Source organism: Carassius carassius, chromosome 20 (assembly GCF_963082965.1).
Source record: "Carassius carassius chromosome 20, fCarCar2.1, whole genome shotgun sequence".
Classification (NCBI taxonomy): domain Eukaryota; kingdom Metazoa; phylum Chordata; class Actinopteri; order Cypriniformes; family Cyprinidae; genus Carassius; species Carassius carassius.
Window position 1 is genome coordinate 24,394,798 of NC_081774.1, and position 21,915 is coordinate 24,416,712.

A 21,915-nucleotide genomic window follows, 5' to 3' on the forward strand; every position below is an offset into this window, starting at 1 on the left:
GCCACTGTAGTTTTCTTCTAAAATAAACGAAAAGTAATCAGATCTAGCAGTTTTTAATACTTTTCTGTAGGATAGGTTACTTTCCCGCCAAGCAATATACCTCTAGTTTTGTTTTCCTCCAGCTGCGCTCCATTTTCCGGCTGCTCTCTTTAGGGTGCGAGTGGGGTCATTATACCATGGTGTCAGACTGTTTTCCTTAAGTGTAAAGGAGCAACTGTATTTAAAATGCTAGAAAAGAGAGAGTCCATAGTTTCTGTTACTTAATTGGGATAAATCAGGAAGATTACTTACAAAGCAGTCTTTTGTGGTAGAAATGATGGTTCTACCATACTTGTAACAAGAAGTAGAATTTACAGTTTTAGCTATATGAAGTTTGCACAAACTAAATAATGATCTGAGATATCATCGATTGGCTGCACAATTTCAACACCATCAACATCAATTCAATGTGACAGTATTAAGTCTAGAGTATGATTTCAACAATGAGTAGGTCCTGAGATGTGTTGTCTAAGCCCAGTACAGGTGCTGGTCATATAATTAGAATATCATCAAAAAGTTGATTTCACTAATTCCATTCAAAAAGTGAAACTTGTATATTATATTAATTCATTACACACAGACTGATTTATTTTAAATGTTCATTTCTTTTAATTTTGATAATTATAACTGACAACTAAGGAAAATCCCAAATTCAGTATCTCAGAAAATTAGAATATTACTTAAGACCAATACAAAGAAAGGGTTTTAAGAAATCTTGGCCAACTGAAAAGTATAAGCATGAAAAGTATGAGCATGTACAGCACTCAATACTTAGTTGGGCTCCTTTTGCCTGAATTACTTCAGCAATGCGGTGTGGCATGGAGTCGATCAGTCTGTGGTACTGCTCAGGTGTTTTGAAAGTCCAGGTTGGTCTGATAGTGGCCTTCAGCTCTTCTGCATTCTTGGGTTTGGCATATCACATCTTCCTCTTTACAATACCCCATAGATTTTCTATGGGGTTAAGGTCAGGCGAGTTTGCTGGCCAATTAAGAACAGGGATACCATGGTCCTTAAACTAGGTACTGGTAGCTTTGGCACTGTGTGCAGGTGACAAGTGCTGTTGGAAAATGAAATCTGCATCTCCATAAAGTTGGTCAGCAGCAGGAAGCATGAAGTAGAGCTGAAGATCTTTGCCCGAACCCGACGGGTTCGGGCTTAATTTATATCATCTTACGCGGGCTCGGGTCGGGCTCGGGCTTGCGCTCCGGTTTGCGAGCTAAACGAGCTGTTAAAAACATGTAGAGATGTTAAAACATGTATAAATGACTCATTCTTGACAAAAGGCAAAAGAGCTGTGTGTGTGCGCACATTTGAATAATGTCGGGCTGTAAACGGGTTCGGACTTTAAAAAAGCTGTCAATCCAAATGTACTTGTCGGGCTCGGGTCCTGTCGGGGCTAACTTTTAAGGCCCGATTACAGCTCTAGCATGAAGTGCTCTAAAACTTCCCGGTATGCGGCTGCGTTGACCTTGGACCTCAGAAAACAAAGTGGACCAACACCAGCAGATGACATGGCACCGCAAACCATCACTGACTATGGAAACTTTACACTGGACCTCAAGCAACATGGATTGTGTTCCTCTCCTCTCTTGCTCCAGACTCTGGGACCCTGATTTCCAAAGGAAATGCAAAATTTACTTTCATCAGAGAACATAACTTTGGACCACTCAGCAGCAGTTCAATCCTTTTTAAAGCGAGACGCTTCTGACACTGTCTGTTGTTCAAGAGTGGCTTGACACAAGGAATGCGACAGCCGAAACCTATGTCTTGTGCACGTCTGTGCGTAGTGGTTCTTGAAGCATTGACTCCAGCTGCAGTCCACTCTTTGTGAATCTCCCCCACATTTTTGAATGGGTTTTGTTTCACAATCCTCTCCAGGGTGCGGTTATCCCTATTGCTTGTCCACTTTTTTCTACCACATCTTTCCCTTCCCTTCGCCTCTCTATTAATGTGCTTGGACACAGAGCTCTGTAAACAGCCAGCCTCTTTTGCAATGACCTTTTGTGTCTCGCCCTCCTTGTGCAAGGTGTCAATTGTCATCTTTTGGAGAACTGTCAAGTCAGCAGTCTTCCCATTATGGTGTAGCCTACATAACTAGACTGAGAGACCATTTAAAGGTCTTTGCAGGTGTTTTGAGTTAATTAGCTGATTAGAGTGTGGCACCAGGTGTCTTCAATATTGAACCTTTTCACAATATTCAAATTTTCTGAGATAATGAATTTGGGATTTTCCTTAGTTGTCAGTTATAATTATCAAAATGAAAATAAATAAACATTTGAAATATATCAGTCTGTGTGTAATGAATGAATATAATATACAAATTTCACCTTTTTAATGGAATTAGTGAAATCAACTTTTTGATGATATTCTAATTATATGACCAGCACCTGCACCTGAGTTCAGAATGTCTATAAATTAAATAAATAAAAATTTATGCATTTAGCAGACAGTTTTATCCAAAGCGACTTACATTGCATTCAGGCTAACAATTTTTCCCAGTGTTCCCTGGGATTCGAACCCCCAACCTTGCACCTGCTAACGCAATACGTCACCAGTTGAGCTACAGGAACACTATGAATGCTGATGAATGTCTATGAATGCTGATCCTAATGCATCTTTTTCATTATCAACATGAATGTTAAATTCACCAACAATTAAAACTTATCCGAATTGCATCTGTTTTTTTTTTATTTGATGAACCTCAATTAAATTGTTACTCTTAAATTGGTTTGGACGCTTTTTGTATTTTCTAATTCGGGGAACAGACACAGTCTCTATAGTGTGATATATAGGTGAAAGACTTTCTTTGTGCTGAGATTTAACTGACTTAACTGTTAACCTCACATCACTTAACTGTGATGTGAGGCGGTTAACAGATGGTCGGTTTAACCAGTCTGTCTGCTTCCTGACCTGGGCCCCAGTTAGTCAAGTACAAACTCTAAGACTATGTGCGATAATTCTAGACAGAAGAGCGGCACCAACCCAGGAGGAATGAAGACCATCTCTTTATAAACAGGTCAGGTCTTCCCCAAAAATTGCTTTATTTTTACTCTAATTTACTGATTCAATCTAAGAATTTGACTAAAAAAATTATGCACACTTTATAAATGGTTTTATAAAGGTAAAAAAAAGCCCATAAAAAGTAAAAATCAATTTAAACTTAATGTAAAAGATTCATTTCTATCACTGCTGTGAACTGATCAACACACAAAATATGAAGAATATCAAAAAACTTTAGGAGTCAGCTGTCCATAGTAGTCCTTACCTATCAACACAATAACACACTCAGCAAAATATCATCTAATAATTATCGTTATCGATATTATCCCAGTAAATATTGAGATATATTTTTTTATTTATTTAATGTAAAGTGCCTTTTTTTCCACTTGAGCCCCTGCCCCTCAAAATGTCTGTGCACGTCCCCGCACACACACACACACACACACACACACAAACACACACACATTTTTTCAAACATATTTTAAGGAAAGAAGAAATGGAATTTGGAATGACTTGAGAGTGAGAATGAAAGAACTTATGACATAACTTTAATTTTTGGGTGAACTATAATTTTACTGAAATTTCATCTTGAGTGCTCATGACCTTAGACTTGGCTAAGAGTTCCCTTTTCAGCAGAACAATGACCCTAAGCACACAGTTAAGACAGGAGTGCAGGAGTGGCCTAGACAAAGTCTAGACTTGAACCCAATTGAAAATCTACGGAGAAACTTGAAAATGGCTCTCCACCAAGAGTCCCCAATTCAACCTGACAAAGCTTGAAAGAATCTGCAGAGAAGAATGGCAAAAAAAAGAAAAAAAGAATCCCAGATCCAGGTGTGCAAAGATATCGAAAATACCAAATACCAAAACTTTTTGCTTTGTCATTATAGGGTGTAGATTGATGTTAATAATGTTTAAAACATTTTAGCATAAGGCTGAAAGATAAAATATGAAAGAAAAAAAAGTCTGGACCTGCTCTTTACTGTATGATGTTATTTAATGTGTGGTACCCAGAGACGTGGAAGAGTGAGGATCTTGAGCATGTAGCACAGGAAAAACAGTGTCTGCAGATCCAGGTCTGCTCCAGGAAACTAACCGCCATCAAAGATGTGCTAGCCCGCAGACATATGAAGGTGGCCTTCTTTGGCAGGTACAACTACAGCTATTATACTCTAAGTTTAGTGGAATCTAAACCAAATGGTAACAGGCTAGCAGAATAAAATGAACCATCAATGTTTGCTTTAGCTCTTCAGCTGTTCAGCAAAGGTTTTTGTTTGGGGGGGGGGGGCTGTTACACATAGTTACTTTATACAAATCCATAAACGAGGCATCAAAAACATAAACTTAATCTCTCTTTTTTTCTCTCTCTTTCATCTCACTAATTTGGTCTGAGATAATATTGAATCAGAGAAGCTAAATAGACAGTTTGTTACTGGGTGTTCTATGTTGTTTTTCAGGACCAGTAATGGAAAGAGTACAGTAATTAATGCCATGCTAAGGGAACGGGTTCTGCCCAGTGGAATCGGCCACACCACTAATTGTTTCCTGAGTGTGGAGGGCACAGATGGGGAACATGCCTACCTTACCACTGAGGACTCTGAAGAGAGTAAAAGCATTGAAGTATGACACAAGTTTCCAGAGCTTATTATGTTTGTTAACTACATTAATTTGATATGTTTAATCTACATAAAATATTACATAAGGACAGTTTTAGGGGGAGTGTATGATAATATATGTCATAATTCTTATCAAATTAAAAGTTATATAGTTTCTATTTTTAGTGGATTTTACTGATGCTTTCTAAACTAATGCCATGGCAAGTTATGTAGTACATGTTTTATCTCAATTCTCAAGTTAATAGCTTTATTTAATATTTTTTTAGGCATTTTTGCATTTACTTTGATAGAACAGTTAAGCAGCGAGAGGAAGCAATGTGGGAGAGAGAGTGGGGGTGGGATCAGGAAAGGTCCACAAGCCAGGACTCAAACTTGGGACGCCTTTAGCGCAACAGCACCATACTGTATGTCGGCGCACTGCCAACAAGGCTATCGGTGCCGAAGTAGCTTTTTACACAATGCAAAAAAGATTTTCCTTATGACATTCTACTATCTTGAACCTTAGAGTTTGTCTTTATCATACAGACAGTCAATCAGCTTGCCCACGCTCTACATATGGACAGGAACCAAGACTCAGGCTGTCTGGTCCGAGTGTTTTGGCCCAAAGCTAAGTGTGCCCTGCTGAGAGATGATCTGGTCCTGATGGACAGGTATGGACCCCTCTGTAGGTTGTCAGAGCTGAGTTAAGGTTCTGTAGGACAGGTTTAGCATATAAACAACAGACTTGGACAACTGTGTAGTGAAGAGGGACAAGTGAAAGCACCAATGAATTTTGCCAGTGCTGTTCTAGGTATCATGGGTGGTAAAAGCCTACTTGGTTTACAGGAAAAAAGGTTTCATTTCTGATTTCTGTTTGCAGAAATGAAAATCAGACTCCAAATTGCCTGATATAATTAGCAATAAAGAATGAAACAAGATGTGTGTAGTGTGATGAAATATTAATAACCCATACTCTTCTCACTCTGCAGCCCAGGTACAGATGTCACATCAGAGCTGGACAGCTGGATTGATAAGTTTTGTTTAGATGCTGATGTCTTTGTGCTTGTGGCCAACTCTGAGTCTACTATAATGAATACTGTAAGTAGACATACAGAGGAACTAACCACTACTCAGTACTGGATACACAAAATATTTTATTTACTTATTTTCTTCATTTATTAGTATCAGTCAGTATTGGATATGTAATTGTGAATCTGCATTTCCACTATTTTACATTTAGATTCTAATTTAAAGTTTATGTTGAAAAATAGATTACTAATAATTAGGGCTGTCAGTTTAATGCATTAATTAATTAGTTGTGAAAAAATAATGCGATTAAAATATTTTAATGCAGTTAACACACTGGCCCCACCCCCAGCCCTGTATGTCATCTTACATTTCAAACAGTGGATTGTTGATGATGCAGGACAACAACTCCATAAATGCAGTTATGCCCTAAAAATTCTAGATATTGGGCGAAAAAAAGAGCCCCTGTATGAGTTTTTGTCTCATATTTTTAATATATAATTAGCCATCATGATTAGCAGCAAGAGCAAATCGCACCAGTGCTGTTTTCATCACAAAGAACACAAGTGCAAATGTGAACAGTTCAGTTAATAAGAAGTTAATATTGTGCAAAATTTAAACCTAGTATTGTGCAAATTTGAACAGTTCAGTAAATAAGAAGTTAATATTGTGCAAAATTTAAAGTCAAGTCAAGTCACCTTTATTTATATAGCGCTTTAAACAAAATACATTGCGTCAAAGCAACTGAACAACATTCTTATGAAAACAGTGTGCCAGAGGCGACAGTGGCAAGGAACCGAAACTCCATCGGTGACAGAATGGAGAAAAAAACCTTGGGAGAAACCAGGCTCTGTTGGGGGTGCCAGTTCTCCTCTGACCAGACGAAACCAGTAGTTCAATTCCAGGCTGCAGCAAAGTCAGATTGTGCAGAAGAATCATCTGTTTCCTGTGGTCTTGTACTGCTGGTCCTCTGAGACAAGGTCTTTACAGGGGATCTGTATCTGGGGCTCTAGTTGTCCTGGTCTCCGCTGTCTTTCAGGGCAGTAGAGGTCCTTTCTAGGTGCTGGTCCACTATCTGGTCTGGATACGTACTGGATCCGGGTGACTGCAGTGACCCTCTGATCTGGATACAGACTGGATCTGGTGGCTACGGTGACCTCGGAATAAGAGAGAAACAGACAAATATTAGCGTAGATGCCATTCTTCTAATGATGTAGCAAGTACATAGGGTGTTATGGGAAGTGTTCCCGGTTCCGTTTTACCTAATTAATGCAGCCTAAAAATCCTTTAACGGATTTGGATATTAAAAGCATATTAGTATGTTATGTGTAAACCAGGTTAAAAAGATGGGTCTTTAATCTAGATTTAAACTGCAAGAGTGTGTCTGCCTCCCGAACAATGTTAGGTAGGTTATTCCGGAGTTTAGGTGCCAAATAGGAAGAGGATCTGCCGCCCGCAGTTGATTTTGATATTCTAGGTATTATCAAATTGCCTGAGTTTTGAGAACGTAGCGGACTTAGAGGATTATAATGTAAAAGGAGCTCATTCAAATGCTGAGGTGCTAAACCATTCAGGGCTTTATAAGTAATAAGCAATATTTTAAAATCTATACGATGTTTGATAGGGAGCCAGTGCAGTGTTGTGCAGTGGTCATACTTCCTGGTTCTAGTAAGAACTCTTGCTGCTGCATTTTGGACTAGCTGTAGTTTGTTTACTAAGCGTGCAGAACAACCACCCAATAAAGCATTACAATAATCTAACCTTGAAGTCATAAATGCATGGATTAACATTTCTGCATTTGACATTGAGAGCATAGGCCGTAATTTAGATATTTTTCTGAGATGGAAAAATGCAGTTTTACAAATGCTAGAAACTGATGACGAAGAATTGACAGAGCAACCATCAAGTCTAAGACAGTGTTCTAGGTTATTACAAGCAGAGTTTTTAGGTCCTATAATTAACACTTCTGTTTTTTCAGAATTTTAAACACAGTATTGTGTGTTTTGTTCAATTTTGCCAAATAAAATATTACCTATAAAGCCACAGCAGAACTGTTGTGCATCTCCAAACAACACAGCAGTGATCAGCTTCTGAATGAAACCGCATTTTGAATGAATTGTGTGAATCAGTGATTCAAAGGCCCATTCATCATTCCAGTTATTAAAAAAATTAATAAAAACATTAAAGGCGGACTTTCATTGCACGAACAAAAATACTGAGATGTTTCTCGAATTATCTTTTTTATGTTATATACTTTATGTTTGGCAATTGTAGCCTAAAAAGTTTACACAATGATAGGTTTAAATTATCTTTTGAGGGTACTTTCACAGCCAAATTTAGTTTGCGATTAATTAGATTAATTAATCGCAGCACCCTATAATTAATTAGATTTTTAATCTACTGACAGCCCTACTAATAATTGAATAACACTAAATGATTATGCAATTATAAGCAGTGAATTATAATGTTGTGATGCCTTTCAACTGTATTACAATTAAAATGATTTGTTTGTTTTCCTTTCTTATGTTCTTGTTTTATTTGTTTCACTACTTTGAAAGGAGAAACACTTTTTCCACAAAGTGAATGAACGCATATCAAAGCCCAACATTTTCATCCTGAATAATCGGTGGGATGCGTCTGTCTTAGAGCCAGAGTATCTGGAAGATGTAAGTTTTATTGCATGTGAGGAATCTTTATTAGTCACAAGTGAATCACCAAACGAAGCTGCTGCACACAAAACTGATGATTTTCAGATTTATAGGTTAAAATATTTTTTACTGACACTTAAAAATTGGCCAAAAATGTTTAACAGTTCATATACATTCACATATAAATAGATATGAAAATATATGGAAGACGTTTAAGTTTAATTCTGTTGACTTGTTACTTTTTTACTGCTTCACTGCATTTTTAGGTGCGGAAACAGCACATGGATCGCTGTGTCAGTTTCTTAGTGGAGGAGCTAAAGGTAGTGGACCTAAACAAGGCACCTGAACGCATCTTCTTTGTCTCTGCCAAGGAGGTGTTGAGTGCCAGGATCCACCGTGCCCAGGAAATGCCAGAGACTGGTAGGCTCCACTGCTTTGGTCACACAGTGCAGAACCTTCTGCTTTTGACACTGTTCTGGAGGGAAACCAGGAAAACTTGGCCTAGCCCAGTTAAAAATGAGTGTAACAACCATAAAACACTTTGAGGCAGATGCTAATAAATCATGCAGTGGCCCAATTATATTGAGAATGGTATCAGAGGAGCAACTTCAAGTGTGAAAAAAATGTCAAAATGATGCTCCATCACACATGCTTCATTTCTTATTTTATATATTGGTGGTATTATGGGGACCAAATGGGGCATATGCTTTTTATTTAAAGGCGATGCTTTGGCTGAAGGATTCCAAGAGCGACTGATGGAGTTCCAGAGTTTCGAAAGAACATTCGAGGTGAGAATGTACTCAAACTGTGGTGACTGGCTCCAGGATAATCGTTGTCTGACAATGAAGCTGAAAACAATGAAGATTAAGAGGAGCTTTGTGGAAAATGAGTCTTAGTCTTGTCTGTATGCTGTTTAGACTAGATGAGAATTTATGATGGCTTTACCCAGAAATGGTGTGACGTGATGATGGTCTCCTTAAGCAAGCTGGTTTGCATCGATTCAGGCCATGTGCTGCTGGCTCCCAGATGTGTGAGATATTTGGTGTTCTTCATAGATTCCAGGCAGCCATTCCTGTAGTGGCAATCCTTGAGCCAAGTTAGCAGATTTGAGTAGGTGAGCATACCTCACATTCTTAGGATCCAGGGATGAAAATTCACAGTAATCTATGATGGCATTAATAGAGGGGTCTGTTGTGATTCAGGCATGGTAGCAGCTAATGATAAGAGTAGAAAGCATCAAAACATCTCAACCATGATAATAGGCATATAAAATCTTACAGCTGGAATCATGTTTTGATTAGTTTTAATCGTGACGTGATTTTTGATAATTTTGGCATACTGATGGCAAGAACACACTTCATGGATTCCACAGGAATTTATATCACAGTCTGCCGTGAAAACCAAGTTTGAGCAGCACACAATTAGAGCCTGGCAGATCACTGAGTCAGTCAAGGCTATCATGGATGCCATCAATATTTCTTCAGCAGAAAAGAAGTAAGTTCCAAAACCTGTCTGCTTTATAACAGAGGGTCTCTTTCCAAGCTCCCAAAGACAATAATTGGTACCACTATTGAACCAAGGTTCTCTCACTCAGTGCAAAACTGTTTTGTTCTTTAGCATGGTATTTTGTTGTTGTTGTTCTAGTTACAAAGGGAATGATCTGCTTTTTGAATCTCTGTAAATCCATAGAGTGTTCTCACTAGAAGAGCGCGAGGCTCTAATGGATCGGCTGGAGTTTGTGCAAAATCAGCTCAACTTCCTAACCGAGGACATCAAAGACAAGATAAAGGCCATCACTGAGGAAATGGCTGACAAGGTAATCTGCAAGTTCCACCAGTACCAGCATAGGCAGAGTGCATGTAAGGCTGGGCAAGGCTTAGCCTTTTTCTGGGCACTGATCGGAAATTAGCAATGGTGCTACTGCTCACAAAAAATGCTTCTATTTGGCTGTGGTAAATAAAGTGAAAATAAAATGAAAAGTGTTAATAATGGCATGAAATGTAGAACCGTTCAGATCAGTCATTATTGAAATTCCACATTTTTGTTCAGTGCGTGTGCACAATGACTGAATTCTGCACTCTTGCAAATTTCCTCATCATAAACAATAAAATGCAGATGTACATACTATGAAAGTAAGTTTTTATTAAAGTGTGATCACATTGAATACAAATATTTTATTATATGACACTCATTTCTGGTATTTGCCTAAAAAGACGAGTTTTATGATATATGTATTTGCAACCACTTTTGATGCTCCAATGCAAAATAAACCACCTTTTCTTTATCACGAGAATAATGTAAAATAGGATTTAGTGATATAATACTGCACACCTGTTAATTATGTACAAATCTAAAATATGGTCTTGTGTAGCATGCAGTAAAATGTAAACAAAGGTTCACAACTGTGACATTTACTTTAATTCATTCTAAACTATTCGTTCTCACAAGCGAACATAAGTTAGGCCTAATAAGTATTAATTTGCTTTGTTGAATATAGATTATTTTAACCATCAAATCTATCCCATTGGCAAGGCAAAGTTGACTACTACTCACGAAAAAGCTATTTGACACATTTGCCTGATAATTTAAAGTGTAGTCCTTTGTTAAAGCGCCCCTTAGCCATCAAAACCTGCAAATTCATTTTTGCCACATACAAGGCAGTAGTACCTCCACCAGTAAAATATTTATTTTGGTTGAGTAGCATCTGTATCTAACCTTGTGTTTTCTACATGGTGTTGAATAAGCCAATTGAATTCTCACTGCTGCTTTTCTAGGTCTCCAATGCCATGGCAGAAGAGATTTGTGGCCTGTCTGTTCTTGTGGATGAATTCTGCTCTGATTTTAGCCCTGCCCCGAATGCCTTAGCCCTGTACAAATCTGTGAGTTTTTTAAAGTAATTTATGTTAAAAGCCAGATTAGAAAAAACATGAACTTTTGAAGCATGAAACATACATCAAAGAAACCCAAACACATGAGCTTTGTGAGTGAGTGAGTGAGTGAGTGAGTTATGCTCACTGACTCCTGTCTAGAGAGTTAAATAATAATAATAATAATAATAATGTTTATTGTATATAGCACCTTTCTGCAAACTATGGTTGCTTTACAATATCAAAACAGATAAACAACAGCAGACAGAAAAACTAATTACAGATAAACATGAAATCCATATATATATATATATATATATATATATATATATATATATATATATATATATATATATATACAGGTGTTGGTCATACAATATATTTCACTAATTCCATTCAAAAAGTGAAACTTGTATATTATTATATTATATTCATTAATTACACACAGATTGATATATTTCAAATGTTTATTTCTTTTCATTTTGATGATTATAATTGACAGCTAAGGAAAATTCCAAATTCAGTATATCAGAAAATTAGAATATTGTGAAAAGGTTCAATATGGGCTAGTTGCATATCTCCGCCATCTTGGATTTCCGGTCTTGCGAGTGTGTGCGTAGATATTTCCGGTTGTGCTAAACGTCAGTGCAGAGAACCGGAGAAGTCAAAATATTACCTTCTATATGTTTACAGGATTTATAATATCACTTCAAATGCAAATAAGATATACACTGCTATTATTACTATGCTATAAATATTAACTGAGCCAGTGGATTTGAAACTTGTGCATGTTTGGGTCTGGTGAATGAATTAAATACACTATGTTCCCTACTGTTCACGAGATGAAAGTTGAACTCATGGTTTGTATACACAGCTACATAATGTATTTTTATCTTACCAAATATGTGAATGTACAAATTACTTATTTCTCGAAAATGTTTGCATTATTTTTTTTTTTTAATGAAATATTTACCTCGTGAGACGTGGGCTGCGATTTATCTTCAGAAGTATCCATTTCTCAATTGTACACATACATCAGTCTGTTTCATCGTTATTTTCACAACATATTTTATTATTTTACACAGTAAAAAATACGTGACTAATTTTAATATCTGTTTAATCTGATAATTAATGCAAAAGAATAACAATATAGCTGCTCATAGACAGATAATGATTTATGCTGTAGATCTTTCACAAAACAAATAAACATAGATAAAAACACACATGAATGCAAACAGCGATCTTTTATTTAAGGCAAACCTACCATAATTATATTACGTTTAATTGTACAGTTAGTTATAAATTATGTTATCAAATAAAGTTAATAAAACATGCTTTATCAGAAATCTCTGTGCGTCTTGTTTGACAGTCAGAAACATTGATCTTACATAAGTCAGAACAAAACCAGCTCTTCGAAAATGAAAAGTATTGCATATTTGAGTGGTTTGTGTTTGAAAGAAGAAATCCCTGTGGACCTGACCTGACGCTGATCCGCATAATCAACAGAACAATAAAGCAATCTCCGCGTTGTATCTTGATGAATTTCCACACAGAGGTACGCAAAATGTAGGGAGGATGTTTCCCCATGTTTTTGATATACCACTATCGGCTGTTAAATTTGAATATCATTAATTATATACATCTAGCCAAGTTTCGTATGTAAGTTTCCCTTACAGTCAATGCGAGCGTCACAAGACCGGAAATAAGTATGCACACACTCGCATCGCTGAAGCTCACCGGCGCCATCTTGTGCAACTAGCCCATTGAAGACACCTGGTGCCACACTCTAATCAGCTAATTAACTCAAAACACCTGCAAAAGGCCTTCACATGGTCTCTCAGTCTAGTTATGTAGGCTACAATCATGGGGAAGACTGCTGACTTGACAGTTGTCCAAAAGACGACCATTGACACCTTGCACAAGGAGGGCAAGACGCAAAAGGTCATTGCAAAAGAGGCTGGCTGTTCACAGAGATCTGTGTCCAAGCACAGGCGAAGGAAAGGAAAAGATGTGGTAGAAAAAAGTGTACAAGCAATAGGGATAACCGCACCCTGGAGAGGATTGTGAAACAAAACCCATTCAAAAATGTGGGGGAGATTCACAAAGAGTGGACTGCAGCTGGAGTCAGTGCTTCAAGAACCACTATGCACAGACGTATGCAAGACATGGCTTTCAGCTGTCGCATTCTTTTTTTTTTTCAAGCCACTCTTGAACAACAGACAGCATCAGAAGCGTCTAAAGACAAAAAAGGACTGGACTGCTGCTGAGTGGTCCAAAGTTATGTTCTCTGATGAAAGTAAATTTAGCATTTTCTTTGGAATTCAGGGTCCCAGAATCTGGAGGAAGAGAGGAGATGCACACAATCCACGTTGCTTGAGGTCCAGTGTAAAGTTTCCACAGTCAGTGATGGTTTGGGGTGCCATGTCATCTGCTGGTGTTGGTCCACTGTGTTTTCTGAGGTCCAAGGTCAACACAGCCATATACCAGGAACTTTTAGAGCACTTCATGCTTCCCGCTGCTGACCAACTTTATGGAGATGCAGATTTCATTTTCCAACAGGAAATTGGCACCTGCACACAGTGCCAAAGCTACCAGTACCTGGTTTAAGGACCATGGTATCCCTGTTTTTAATTGGCCAGCAAACTCGTCTGACCTTAACCCCATAGAAAATCTATGGGGTATTGTGAAGAGGAGGATGCAATATGCCAGACCCAAGAATGCAGAAGAGCTGAAGGCCACTATCAGAGCAATCTGGGCTCTCATGACACCGGAGCAGTGCCACAGACTGATCGACTCCATGCCACGCCGTATTGCTGCAGTAATTCAGGCAAAAGGAGCCCAACTAAGTATTGAGTGCTGTACATGCTCATACTTTTAATGTTCATGCTTTTCAGTTGGCCAAGATTTCTAAAAATCCTTTCTTTTTATTGGTCTTAAGTAATATTCAAATTTTCCAAGATACAGAATTTGGGATTTTCCTTAGTTGTCAGTTATAATAATCAAAATTAAAAGAAATAAACATTTGAAATATATCAGTCTGTGTGTAATGAATACATATAATATACAAGTTTCACTTTTTGAATGGAATTAGTGAAATAAATCAACTTTTTGATGATATTCTAATTATATGACCAGCACCTGTATATATGGGCCATTCTACAGAATAGGTGCAAACCGCTGTCCCAAAACCAAAAAACACATTTAAAAAGCATTTAAGTAATGAAATCTTAGATTTTTATTAAGATACTTCTATTATATGTTGAAATCCACATTAATATTTGAAATATTAGTACGTTTAATATATATAAAATGTGAATTTATATATTCCTTTTAGTTGTGAGGTGGCTGTCCCGAAGCCTAACCCCTAAATTTCAACTTATGAAAATATTGAAATTATTTTTTTCCCTATTGTTTCCAAAGTATCTTTTTGATTCTTTTAAAAAGTGAAGTTCAAAATAATATATATTTATTTTATTTTTTGTCTTTGTATATTATGAAAAATGTCCTGCATTTCCATGTCACTACTGTTTTGGTAGTGACATGGAAATGCAGGACATTTTTCCATGGTCAGTAGTCCATGATCAAGACTGATTTTTACTAAACCCATAAATTTATGACCAGTTAATATTTCTGTGTTCCCCTCTTTCATAGCTATAAGATGTGAGTATATAGGTCTTTTTGAGGTAAATGTGTAAAAGTCTGAAAAATCTGTGTTTAACTTTAGGAACGTCACTACACCTTTTTGGAAATTATTCCATAACATTTAGTTTTTAAATGTATACCACTGTTGAGAACTGTGCTAGCTAACCATGTGCTGATTAGCTAGGTTCAAAAGTATTTAAAATTTTCACTACTAAAAAAGTCACTAACCAAAAATTTGTGGAGTTTCAGTAGTGACATCTTTGGTTTTTTTTTTGGTGTTATCTCATAGAATTGTCAGTAACGAAACAGTAATAACTGAAACATGTCATTGTTTTGGTAGTGACAAAAGGGAGTACATAATACTCATATTTGTGGAAAATAAACACAATTTTAATCCCCCCCCAAAAAAGTTTTGTATTTATGTTTTAGAAGTGTTTAATATGTGAGTTAAAATTCTGTAATTTTATGTGGGTGCTACCAAAGCACTACTGTCACTTCCAAAAATGTCACTACTGAAACATGGGATGTTTTGTCAAAAATAAAGTATACAGAATTATCAACTAAAATGTTAGGATCGTTTTTGATTCAATGTATTCAGACTAATGAATCCTTAAGTTTGAAATCATTTTGATCATCTTCAAAATACAACAAATCTCATGAATGACACTTGAAATATTGCTAAAAATGTAACTGTTATTGATTTACCTCTGAATTATTTTTTTTTTATAAAATAGTAAAAAATATATATATATTTACAATCTAAATGTAAGCAAAATCTGAATAGGTCAAAATAACCCTTCTAATTAAATTATTACTGTATTTAGGTAGTGACAAATTTGGAGAGAGGACAAATATTCCAAAACTTTCTGAAAATACAATATGAGAATTAACTGCACAATTACTAGAAATGTGTACCTTTATAAAATTTGCATTCATACAAATTCTTTGGAAAAAGTTTTTTAAGACGTTTACAACTTTAACTTTGGACCAATTTTGTAGAATGGCCCATACATATATATATATATATATACATATATATATATATATATATATATATATATATACATACGCACACATACACTCTTGTTTTTTTGAAAGTATTTTGTTTCTTTTTCATTACCTAACAACGAAAAACGCCCATGATTGTGTTTGTTTGCATCATTTTGCAGAAGCTCATGGCCTATGTGGAAGAGAGAATGGTGAAGAATTTGGACTTGCACTGTTCCAGCAGCATAAATGGCTATGTGCTGTCATCTCAGGGAGACATCATGGGTACACACTCATCCACTCAGACACAAAGTCTCCAGTAAACAATCTTACCCTGGCAAAAGATATTTTAGACTGCTGTCAGCATTGACAGTCCTGTCCTGTCATTATCATGCCTAGACACTCTACGTCCTCTGCTGCCCCCTGCTGCCCGATGTCAACTACACCTCCCCAACAGGAAGTTCAGTATTACTTATGACCTGAACTTTGCCAGCCTCTGTGAAGATTTTGTGGAGGACATCAACTTTAATTTCTCATTGGGTCTTACATTCTTGGTGAACCGTTTCCTAGGGCCTGGTAAAGCAAAACAAGCTTTGAGCCTGTTGGAACAAAAATTGCAAGTAAATGTCAAAGTGATTTTTCGTTTGTTTTGTGTGTGTGTGGGGGGGGGGGGTGCACTTGCTTTAATTGGAGTAATATACTTTGTCCACAGGTCACCTCTTCCTCTGCTCCATTGGGAACCCAGGCCCAGGAGGAGTTGGCTATGTCCATGGCAACAGGGTTGGTCTCTCTCACTTCCAGAGCATCAGTTGGCATGTTGGTCATTGCTGGAGTGGTAAGATATATCAGATTAAAAAGGCTTTATAATATTTTATATGTATTTTTATGTTCTGTAACAATCATTTTAAATACAATCATGTAAAATATACTTGTGTGGTCCCATTTTTGGACAGGTGTGGCGTTCTGTGGGATGGAGGCTTATTGTACTTTCTGTGAGTCTCTACAGTTTACTATACCTGTATGAAAGACTGACCTGGACAAACAGTGCTAAAGAGAGGGCACTGAAGCAACAGTTTGTGGACTTTGCCACTCAAAGACTGCAGGCCATTTCACACATTATCAGCAGTGACTGTGGACAGCAGGTGCAACAGTGAGTGACAGACCTAACAAAAACGGATACATTCAACACATAGATAGTGAAAATTCTGTTATCATTTACCCAACCTTGTGCCATACCAAAGGAGATGTTTAACGGAATGTTCTGGCTACTCTTTCCTCTGCAATTACTCTGAATAGGGACTGAAGTTTTGAAACTTATTTTTTTTTTTTTTACATTTGACTCCACTGCTTTATATATTAGTTTTATAAATAACAACACCTGAATGGTTGCAAGCATACGCACAAAGAAGACGGATAAATGTGTAAAAAGAGAAGTGCTCTTTGCTGTAACTTGCAAATGTCATATATCTGCCTTTTCCTAATTTTTGTCCTTCATATTGTGAGTTTCTCTGAAAGCATAAAGCTATGGTTTTTTAGTCCTAGAGAATGTGGAATATTCTGGGCTTTTCCGTTTACTCTTTTGTAAAATATGATTCTAAATGTGCAGACACATTCATAGACAAAATAGTTTATAGTCAATAGTAAAGCTATGTTTGAAGCACAGCTCACACACGTCACTTTCAAACAATGCAACCTTCTTTTGGTCAATTCAGGAAATCTTGAACCTGTTGTAAAATCTGTGTTGGGAACATTTTTCACCCTCACAAAAAAATCTGTGATCTCATTGATTCCTAATTAAATGATTAGGAATCATTTAAATCAAATTCTTACAACAGTGGTAAATGTGTCCAGTTACATCAGCAGCATTCTATTAAATTTTGTGAGGTAACAAAAAAAAGGTTGTCTATAGTCAATAGTGAAATGTATGTATGAAGCACAGCTCAAATCCAAATCACTTTCAAACCAAGCAATTTTCAAATTCCCCATGAACCCTATGCAGAATCTGCATGAGGAAATTTTTATCCTCACGCAAAATTGATTCCTATGAAATGACTAGATTTCACCAGTGAAACAATAGTAAATTTGACCATATCATTATGATACGAACACCATATATGGAATTAAAGCAGAACCATGAGTGTTCTGAATCTACTTTTTGATTTCCCACTTAAAACTAAAATGATCCAGCAGTGACCCTTTTAACCAGCTATTTAAATCTATCCATCAACTTTGCACACTGAAGGACATAGGCTTAGTAAAAGGTAAATTATGTGACACATCACCTGCCTTTTCCCAGCACTTACTCATGGCAATGTTGAGTGAATATTTCATCCACAAGCCGACAGCTGAAAAGACAATGCTGCACTTCACCGACCTGCATACAAACATATTGAGATGTTTGAAATATTGGTTTATATGGTCTGTGAGATGAGTGTGTGTAGGCAATGTGTGAAGGATATGCTTCTCTGCGTTCTTACAGGGAGATGGTGGCCGTCTTTGCCCGCATGTGCCAACAGGTTGACAAGAGCGAGATGGAGCTTGAAACAGAGATCCGCAGACTCAGCGCCAGGATTCAGCGCCTGGAGAGTGTCCAGAAACACTCCAAAACCCTCAGGTAGAACAGTCATGATGTGCGTGAGAGCGAATGACAGCTCATAGAGATAATTATCTTTAATTGAAAGCAAATCCTTGTCAATTGGTAATACTGTAGGATTAAGCTCAACAAAGGTGGGGCAACATTATATAACACGATTTTAATGTTTATTTGATATTTTTCTACATTACAAAATTGCATTTGTATTTTTTGCTATATTTCCTGACTTAAAGCTGATTTAGTTTTAAATAGTTTTATATATATATTTATATATATATATATATATATTGTTTTTTTTTTTTTTTTATATCCCATCTGTTAGTAAGCCATTTGTAGACTGATTCTTCCAAGGTCTGCCTCGTGATGAGAGTTGAACAAAACCAGCAGAATTGCTTTATCGGAAGATGAAGATTAAGAACAAGTGAATTTATATAAATCCAAAAATAATTCTAAAACGGTTTTTATTGTATAAAAATATAAAATAATATGAACATAATTGCTCATATGTAATGCATAAAGTATCTGTAGGCCTCAATACATCTTCAAATGCAAAAGAAAAAAGTCAAAGTTGTTAATAATGGGGAAGTCGTGTCCTAATGGTTAGAGAGTTTGACTCCTAACCCTACTGTAAGGGTAGGTTTAGGGTTGTGGTAGGTGTAGACGTTAATAAACCATAACTTTACAGATGCATTTTTCTCGTTGTCGAATTGTACTACCCACTGTTTTAGTGGGAGGTAGGAAAATCTGACAGCGTAGAATAAATCGACAGAACACTGGCAATACCACGACTGAGGTACCCTTGAGCAAGTCACCGAACCCCCAACTACTCCCCGGGCACCGCAGCATAAATGGCTGCCCACAGCTCCAGATGTGTGTACACAGTGTGTGTGTTCACTGTTGTGTGTGTGCACTTTGGATGGGTTAAATGCAGAGCACGAATTGGGTATGGGTCACCATACTTGGCTGTTTGTTGCTTCACTAATAGTCCAGGTATCACTGACCTATATCAGTTGTATACAACAAGATTTGAGAATGTGGCTTCATTCAGTACCTGTCTTGAACCTAGAACAAAACTTTCCCAACCAGATTAGTGTTAATTCACTGTGCCAATAAACACCTCTAAGAAACATTATTCAGACAGAAAAACTTGCCACATAGACCTGGTTTGTGCAGCAGGTCTCTGAAAAGATTGAGCATCCAAACACATCAACACTGGCTCAAACAATAGAATGAGTCCATAGAGCAAAATCAGGGGAGGGTTCAGGAAACTCGTCTAAAAAACAAAACCTTAATTTTTTTGCAATTGTTGAGACTATTAGTTCAGAAATCACACAATTCAGTTTTACATGGTCTGAAACGATAACATTTGTTTTATTCTCAGGCATAAAGCCACTGATCTGGAGTCACAACTGGAGTCTTTTTCAGCACAATATCTGCAGACTCAACATTAACTAGAGCAGCAAGAAACTGGAAATGAGTAAGACTGTCCTCCAGTGTTCAGTGCTGGAACAACCCAACATCTGCTGAAGGAAACATTACATGGAATGTGAATGATTTATTTCAGTTCAAGATGTCCAGATTCCTCACTGACAACTAATTGTAGCAAAGTAATAATGCATAGACAATCTCTTGATGAAAAGAATTTATTGGTTACGACAACAAATAGTAACAGGTTTTACTGCCACTGTACGAATACAAACAAATTCTGTAAAAAAACGAAATAAAAAAAGATTCCACAGCAAGAAATCATTGTTTTCTGAGCCAACATAAAGCAAATAATACAAATCTGTTGTCAATAAAGCATTTAAAGTGAATTAAGAGGAATGTATGTTAGAATCAAGAGGCAGTTATGTCTGCTGGTTTTGTCCATGACATATACACACACACCAGGGAGGGGCAACTAATTACCGTATAAGTGAATTAAAATCAAAATCATCTGATTTTAAATCAAATAGTTACAGCATATGCAGGACCATCCAAATATCTTGTCCATTACATCAGCAAGGATCGTTTATTTTGCACCCATTAGGAAGTAGATCTATCGCTATATAAAATACATCAAAACCACTATGAATCAAGCACGCTTGCTTTTTGGTAAACCACAATTTGTTTGAGGGTTGGTGACAGTTAATATGGTGTTGTTAATATGATTAAAAGATTGCACTTCAGTTATTTGTGTCCTGTATGTTTATAAATGAAAAAGTTTCTGTAGCAAGTGAAAGCAAAGCTAAACAACCCTTCAATGTGATACATTGAATCTAACTTAATCTGTGATCACGCTACAGCCAATGCTGCTTTTACTTCTTTATTCACTTTCATTTTTAGAGTTGAAGGCAGGGTATTTCTTTGTAGTATTGTTATCCATTTTAGACATGAACTGCTGCCAGTCTGCCTTGGGGTTTCAGTGCTGTAATTTCAATGCTTGTCAGCATAACCACCTCTGTAAAAACAACCTTGGTTAAATTCAAATTCAGAAAAACTAAGCTGTCACTGCCTTTAGCAAGAAGGCCAGCACGTGGAAAGCAAATGTTGTAAGGGAATACTTAAAAAAATACAAACATTTAAGCCTCACATCATAAGTTATGTGCCGAGTGCCTACTTTAAATGAAAGAAAAAGTGATTGCAAAGATCTGGATAATATAAGCTGCATCATTTAATACGATAGTTCTAACACAATCATTTTCACATTTGGAAACTACCTGCATGCCGATTTAATTGTCAAGTTCTAACTTAATAAAGGTCATGCATGATTTTTTATACCGTTAAGGTTTTTGTAAACTTAAGCAAGCTGCCCCCCACCTCCCCCTCAGAGTCAATGGATTATGGTATTGCTAGCACAGTATTTGATCTTATCCATAGGATAAGGCTCAGTAAGCTAGCTGTAATATCCATAGGATATTATGTTGCCTGCTCCCTACGATCATGTTCATGTACTTTATGGACTAACTGGCAAGTTCAGGTTGAACTTCAAATCTAATGAATGTTCTGGATTCAATATGAGCTAAGGTCAATCGTATTAGTCTTCACAAACACACAAAAAGCAACAATCATGGATAAATGAAGACACTTAGAACAAAACCAATAAACACAAAAAAATACCATTCAAAAGTATAGCAACTAAAGTTGCAGACTGTGTTAACATGAAACTAAAGTCATAGCAATATTATGATGTTGGTGATGACAATTTACAAAACCCAAATAATACAAATATAACTGCCAAATTTACATGTGCACACATGCTGTTCACCATTTATTTTAATTGCAGGTGCCTCATTTTCCCAGAATAAAAAGGCATAAGTTAATTTACTTGTAAGTGTACTGTACATTGTTGATTGTTTTGAACTTGTATTGAGAAGGAACATTTCAAGTCAATTAAACGACTACAAAGGCTATACCTTGAGGACAATTGGATGTCATATGAATTATGTTGGTTTTACTTAATAAATTCAGGTTAAAACCCTTTTTGCCTTCATTGCACTATGCAAAGTTCTTCGTGTACCTTAATTATCTAAATAATA

The 21,915-nt window shown here is 36.7% G+C and overlaps 1 protein-coding gene across 4 annotated transcripts in view; it reads left to right on the top strand.

Moving 5' to 3' along the window:
• The window catches only part of mfn1a (mitofusin 1a), a 64,820-nt gene extending 42,905 nt beyond the window's left edge, over positions 1 to 21,915 (top strand). The window contains exons 3-18 of one of the 4 annotated variants that reach the window (XR_009422612.1): positions 4,054 to 4,189; positions 4,497 to 4,659; positions 5,181 to 5,305; positions 5,624 to 5,732; positions 8,219 to 8,326; positions 8,575 to 8,728; positions 9,029 to 9,096; positions 9,681 to 9,802; positions 9,998 to 10,124; positions 11,083 to 11,187; positions 15,987 to 16,089; positions 16,204 to 16,424; positions 16,517 to 16,639; positions 16,758 to 16,946; positions 18,284 to 18,418; positions 19,779 to 21,915. Coding sequence is in view for 2 of the 4 variants with exons in the window: in XM_059502253.1 (XP_059358236.1) it covers positions 4,054 to 4,189; positions 4,497 to 4,659; positions 5,181 to 5,305; positions 5,624 to 5,732; positions 8,219 to 8,326; positions 8,575 to 8,728; positions 9,029 to 9,096; positions 9,681 to 9,802; positions 9,998 to 10,124; positions 11,083 to 11,187; positions 15,987 to 16,089; positions 16,204 to 16,424; positions 16,517 to 16,639; positions 16,758 to 16,954; positions 18,284 to 18,418; positions 19,779 to 19,848 (2,066 nt within the window). In the remaining 2 variants the exon portion in view is untranslated. Of the gene's footprint in view, positions 1 to 4,053; positions 4,190 to 4,496; positions 4,660 to 5,180; positions 5,306 to 5,623; positions 5,733 to 8,218; positions 8,327 to 8,574; positions 8,729 to 9,028; positions 9,097 to 9,680; positions 9,803 to 9,997; positions 10,125 to 11,082; positions 11,188 to 15,986; positions 16,090 to 16,203; positions 16,425 to 16,516; positions 16,640 to 16,757; positions 16,955 to 18,283; positions 18,419 to 19,778 lie in introns of all 4 variants that reach the window. The other 3 variants (XR_009422613.1, XM_059502253.1, XM_059502254.1) reach the window with 3 other exon arrangements.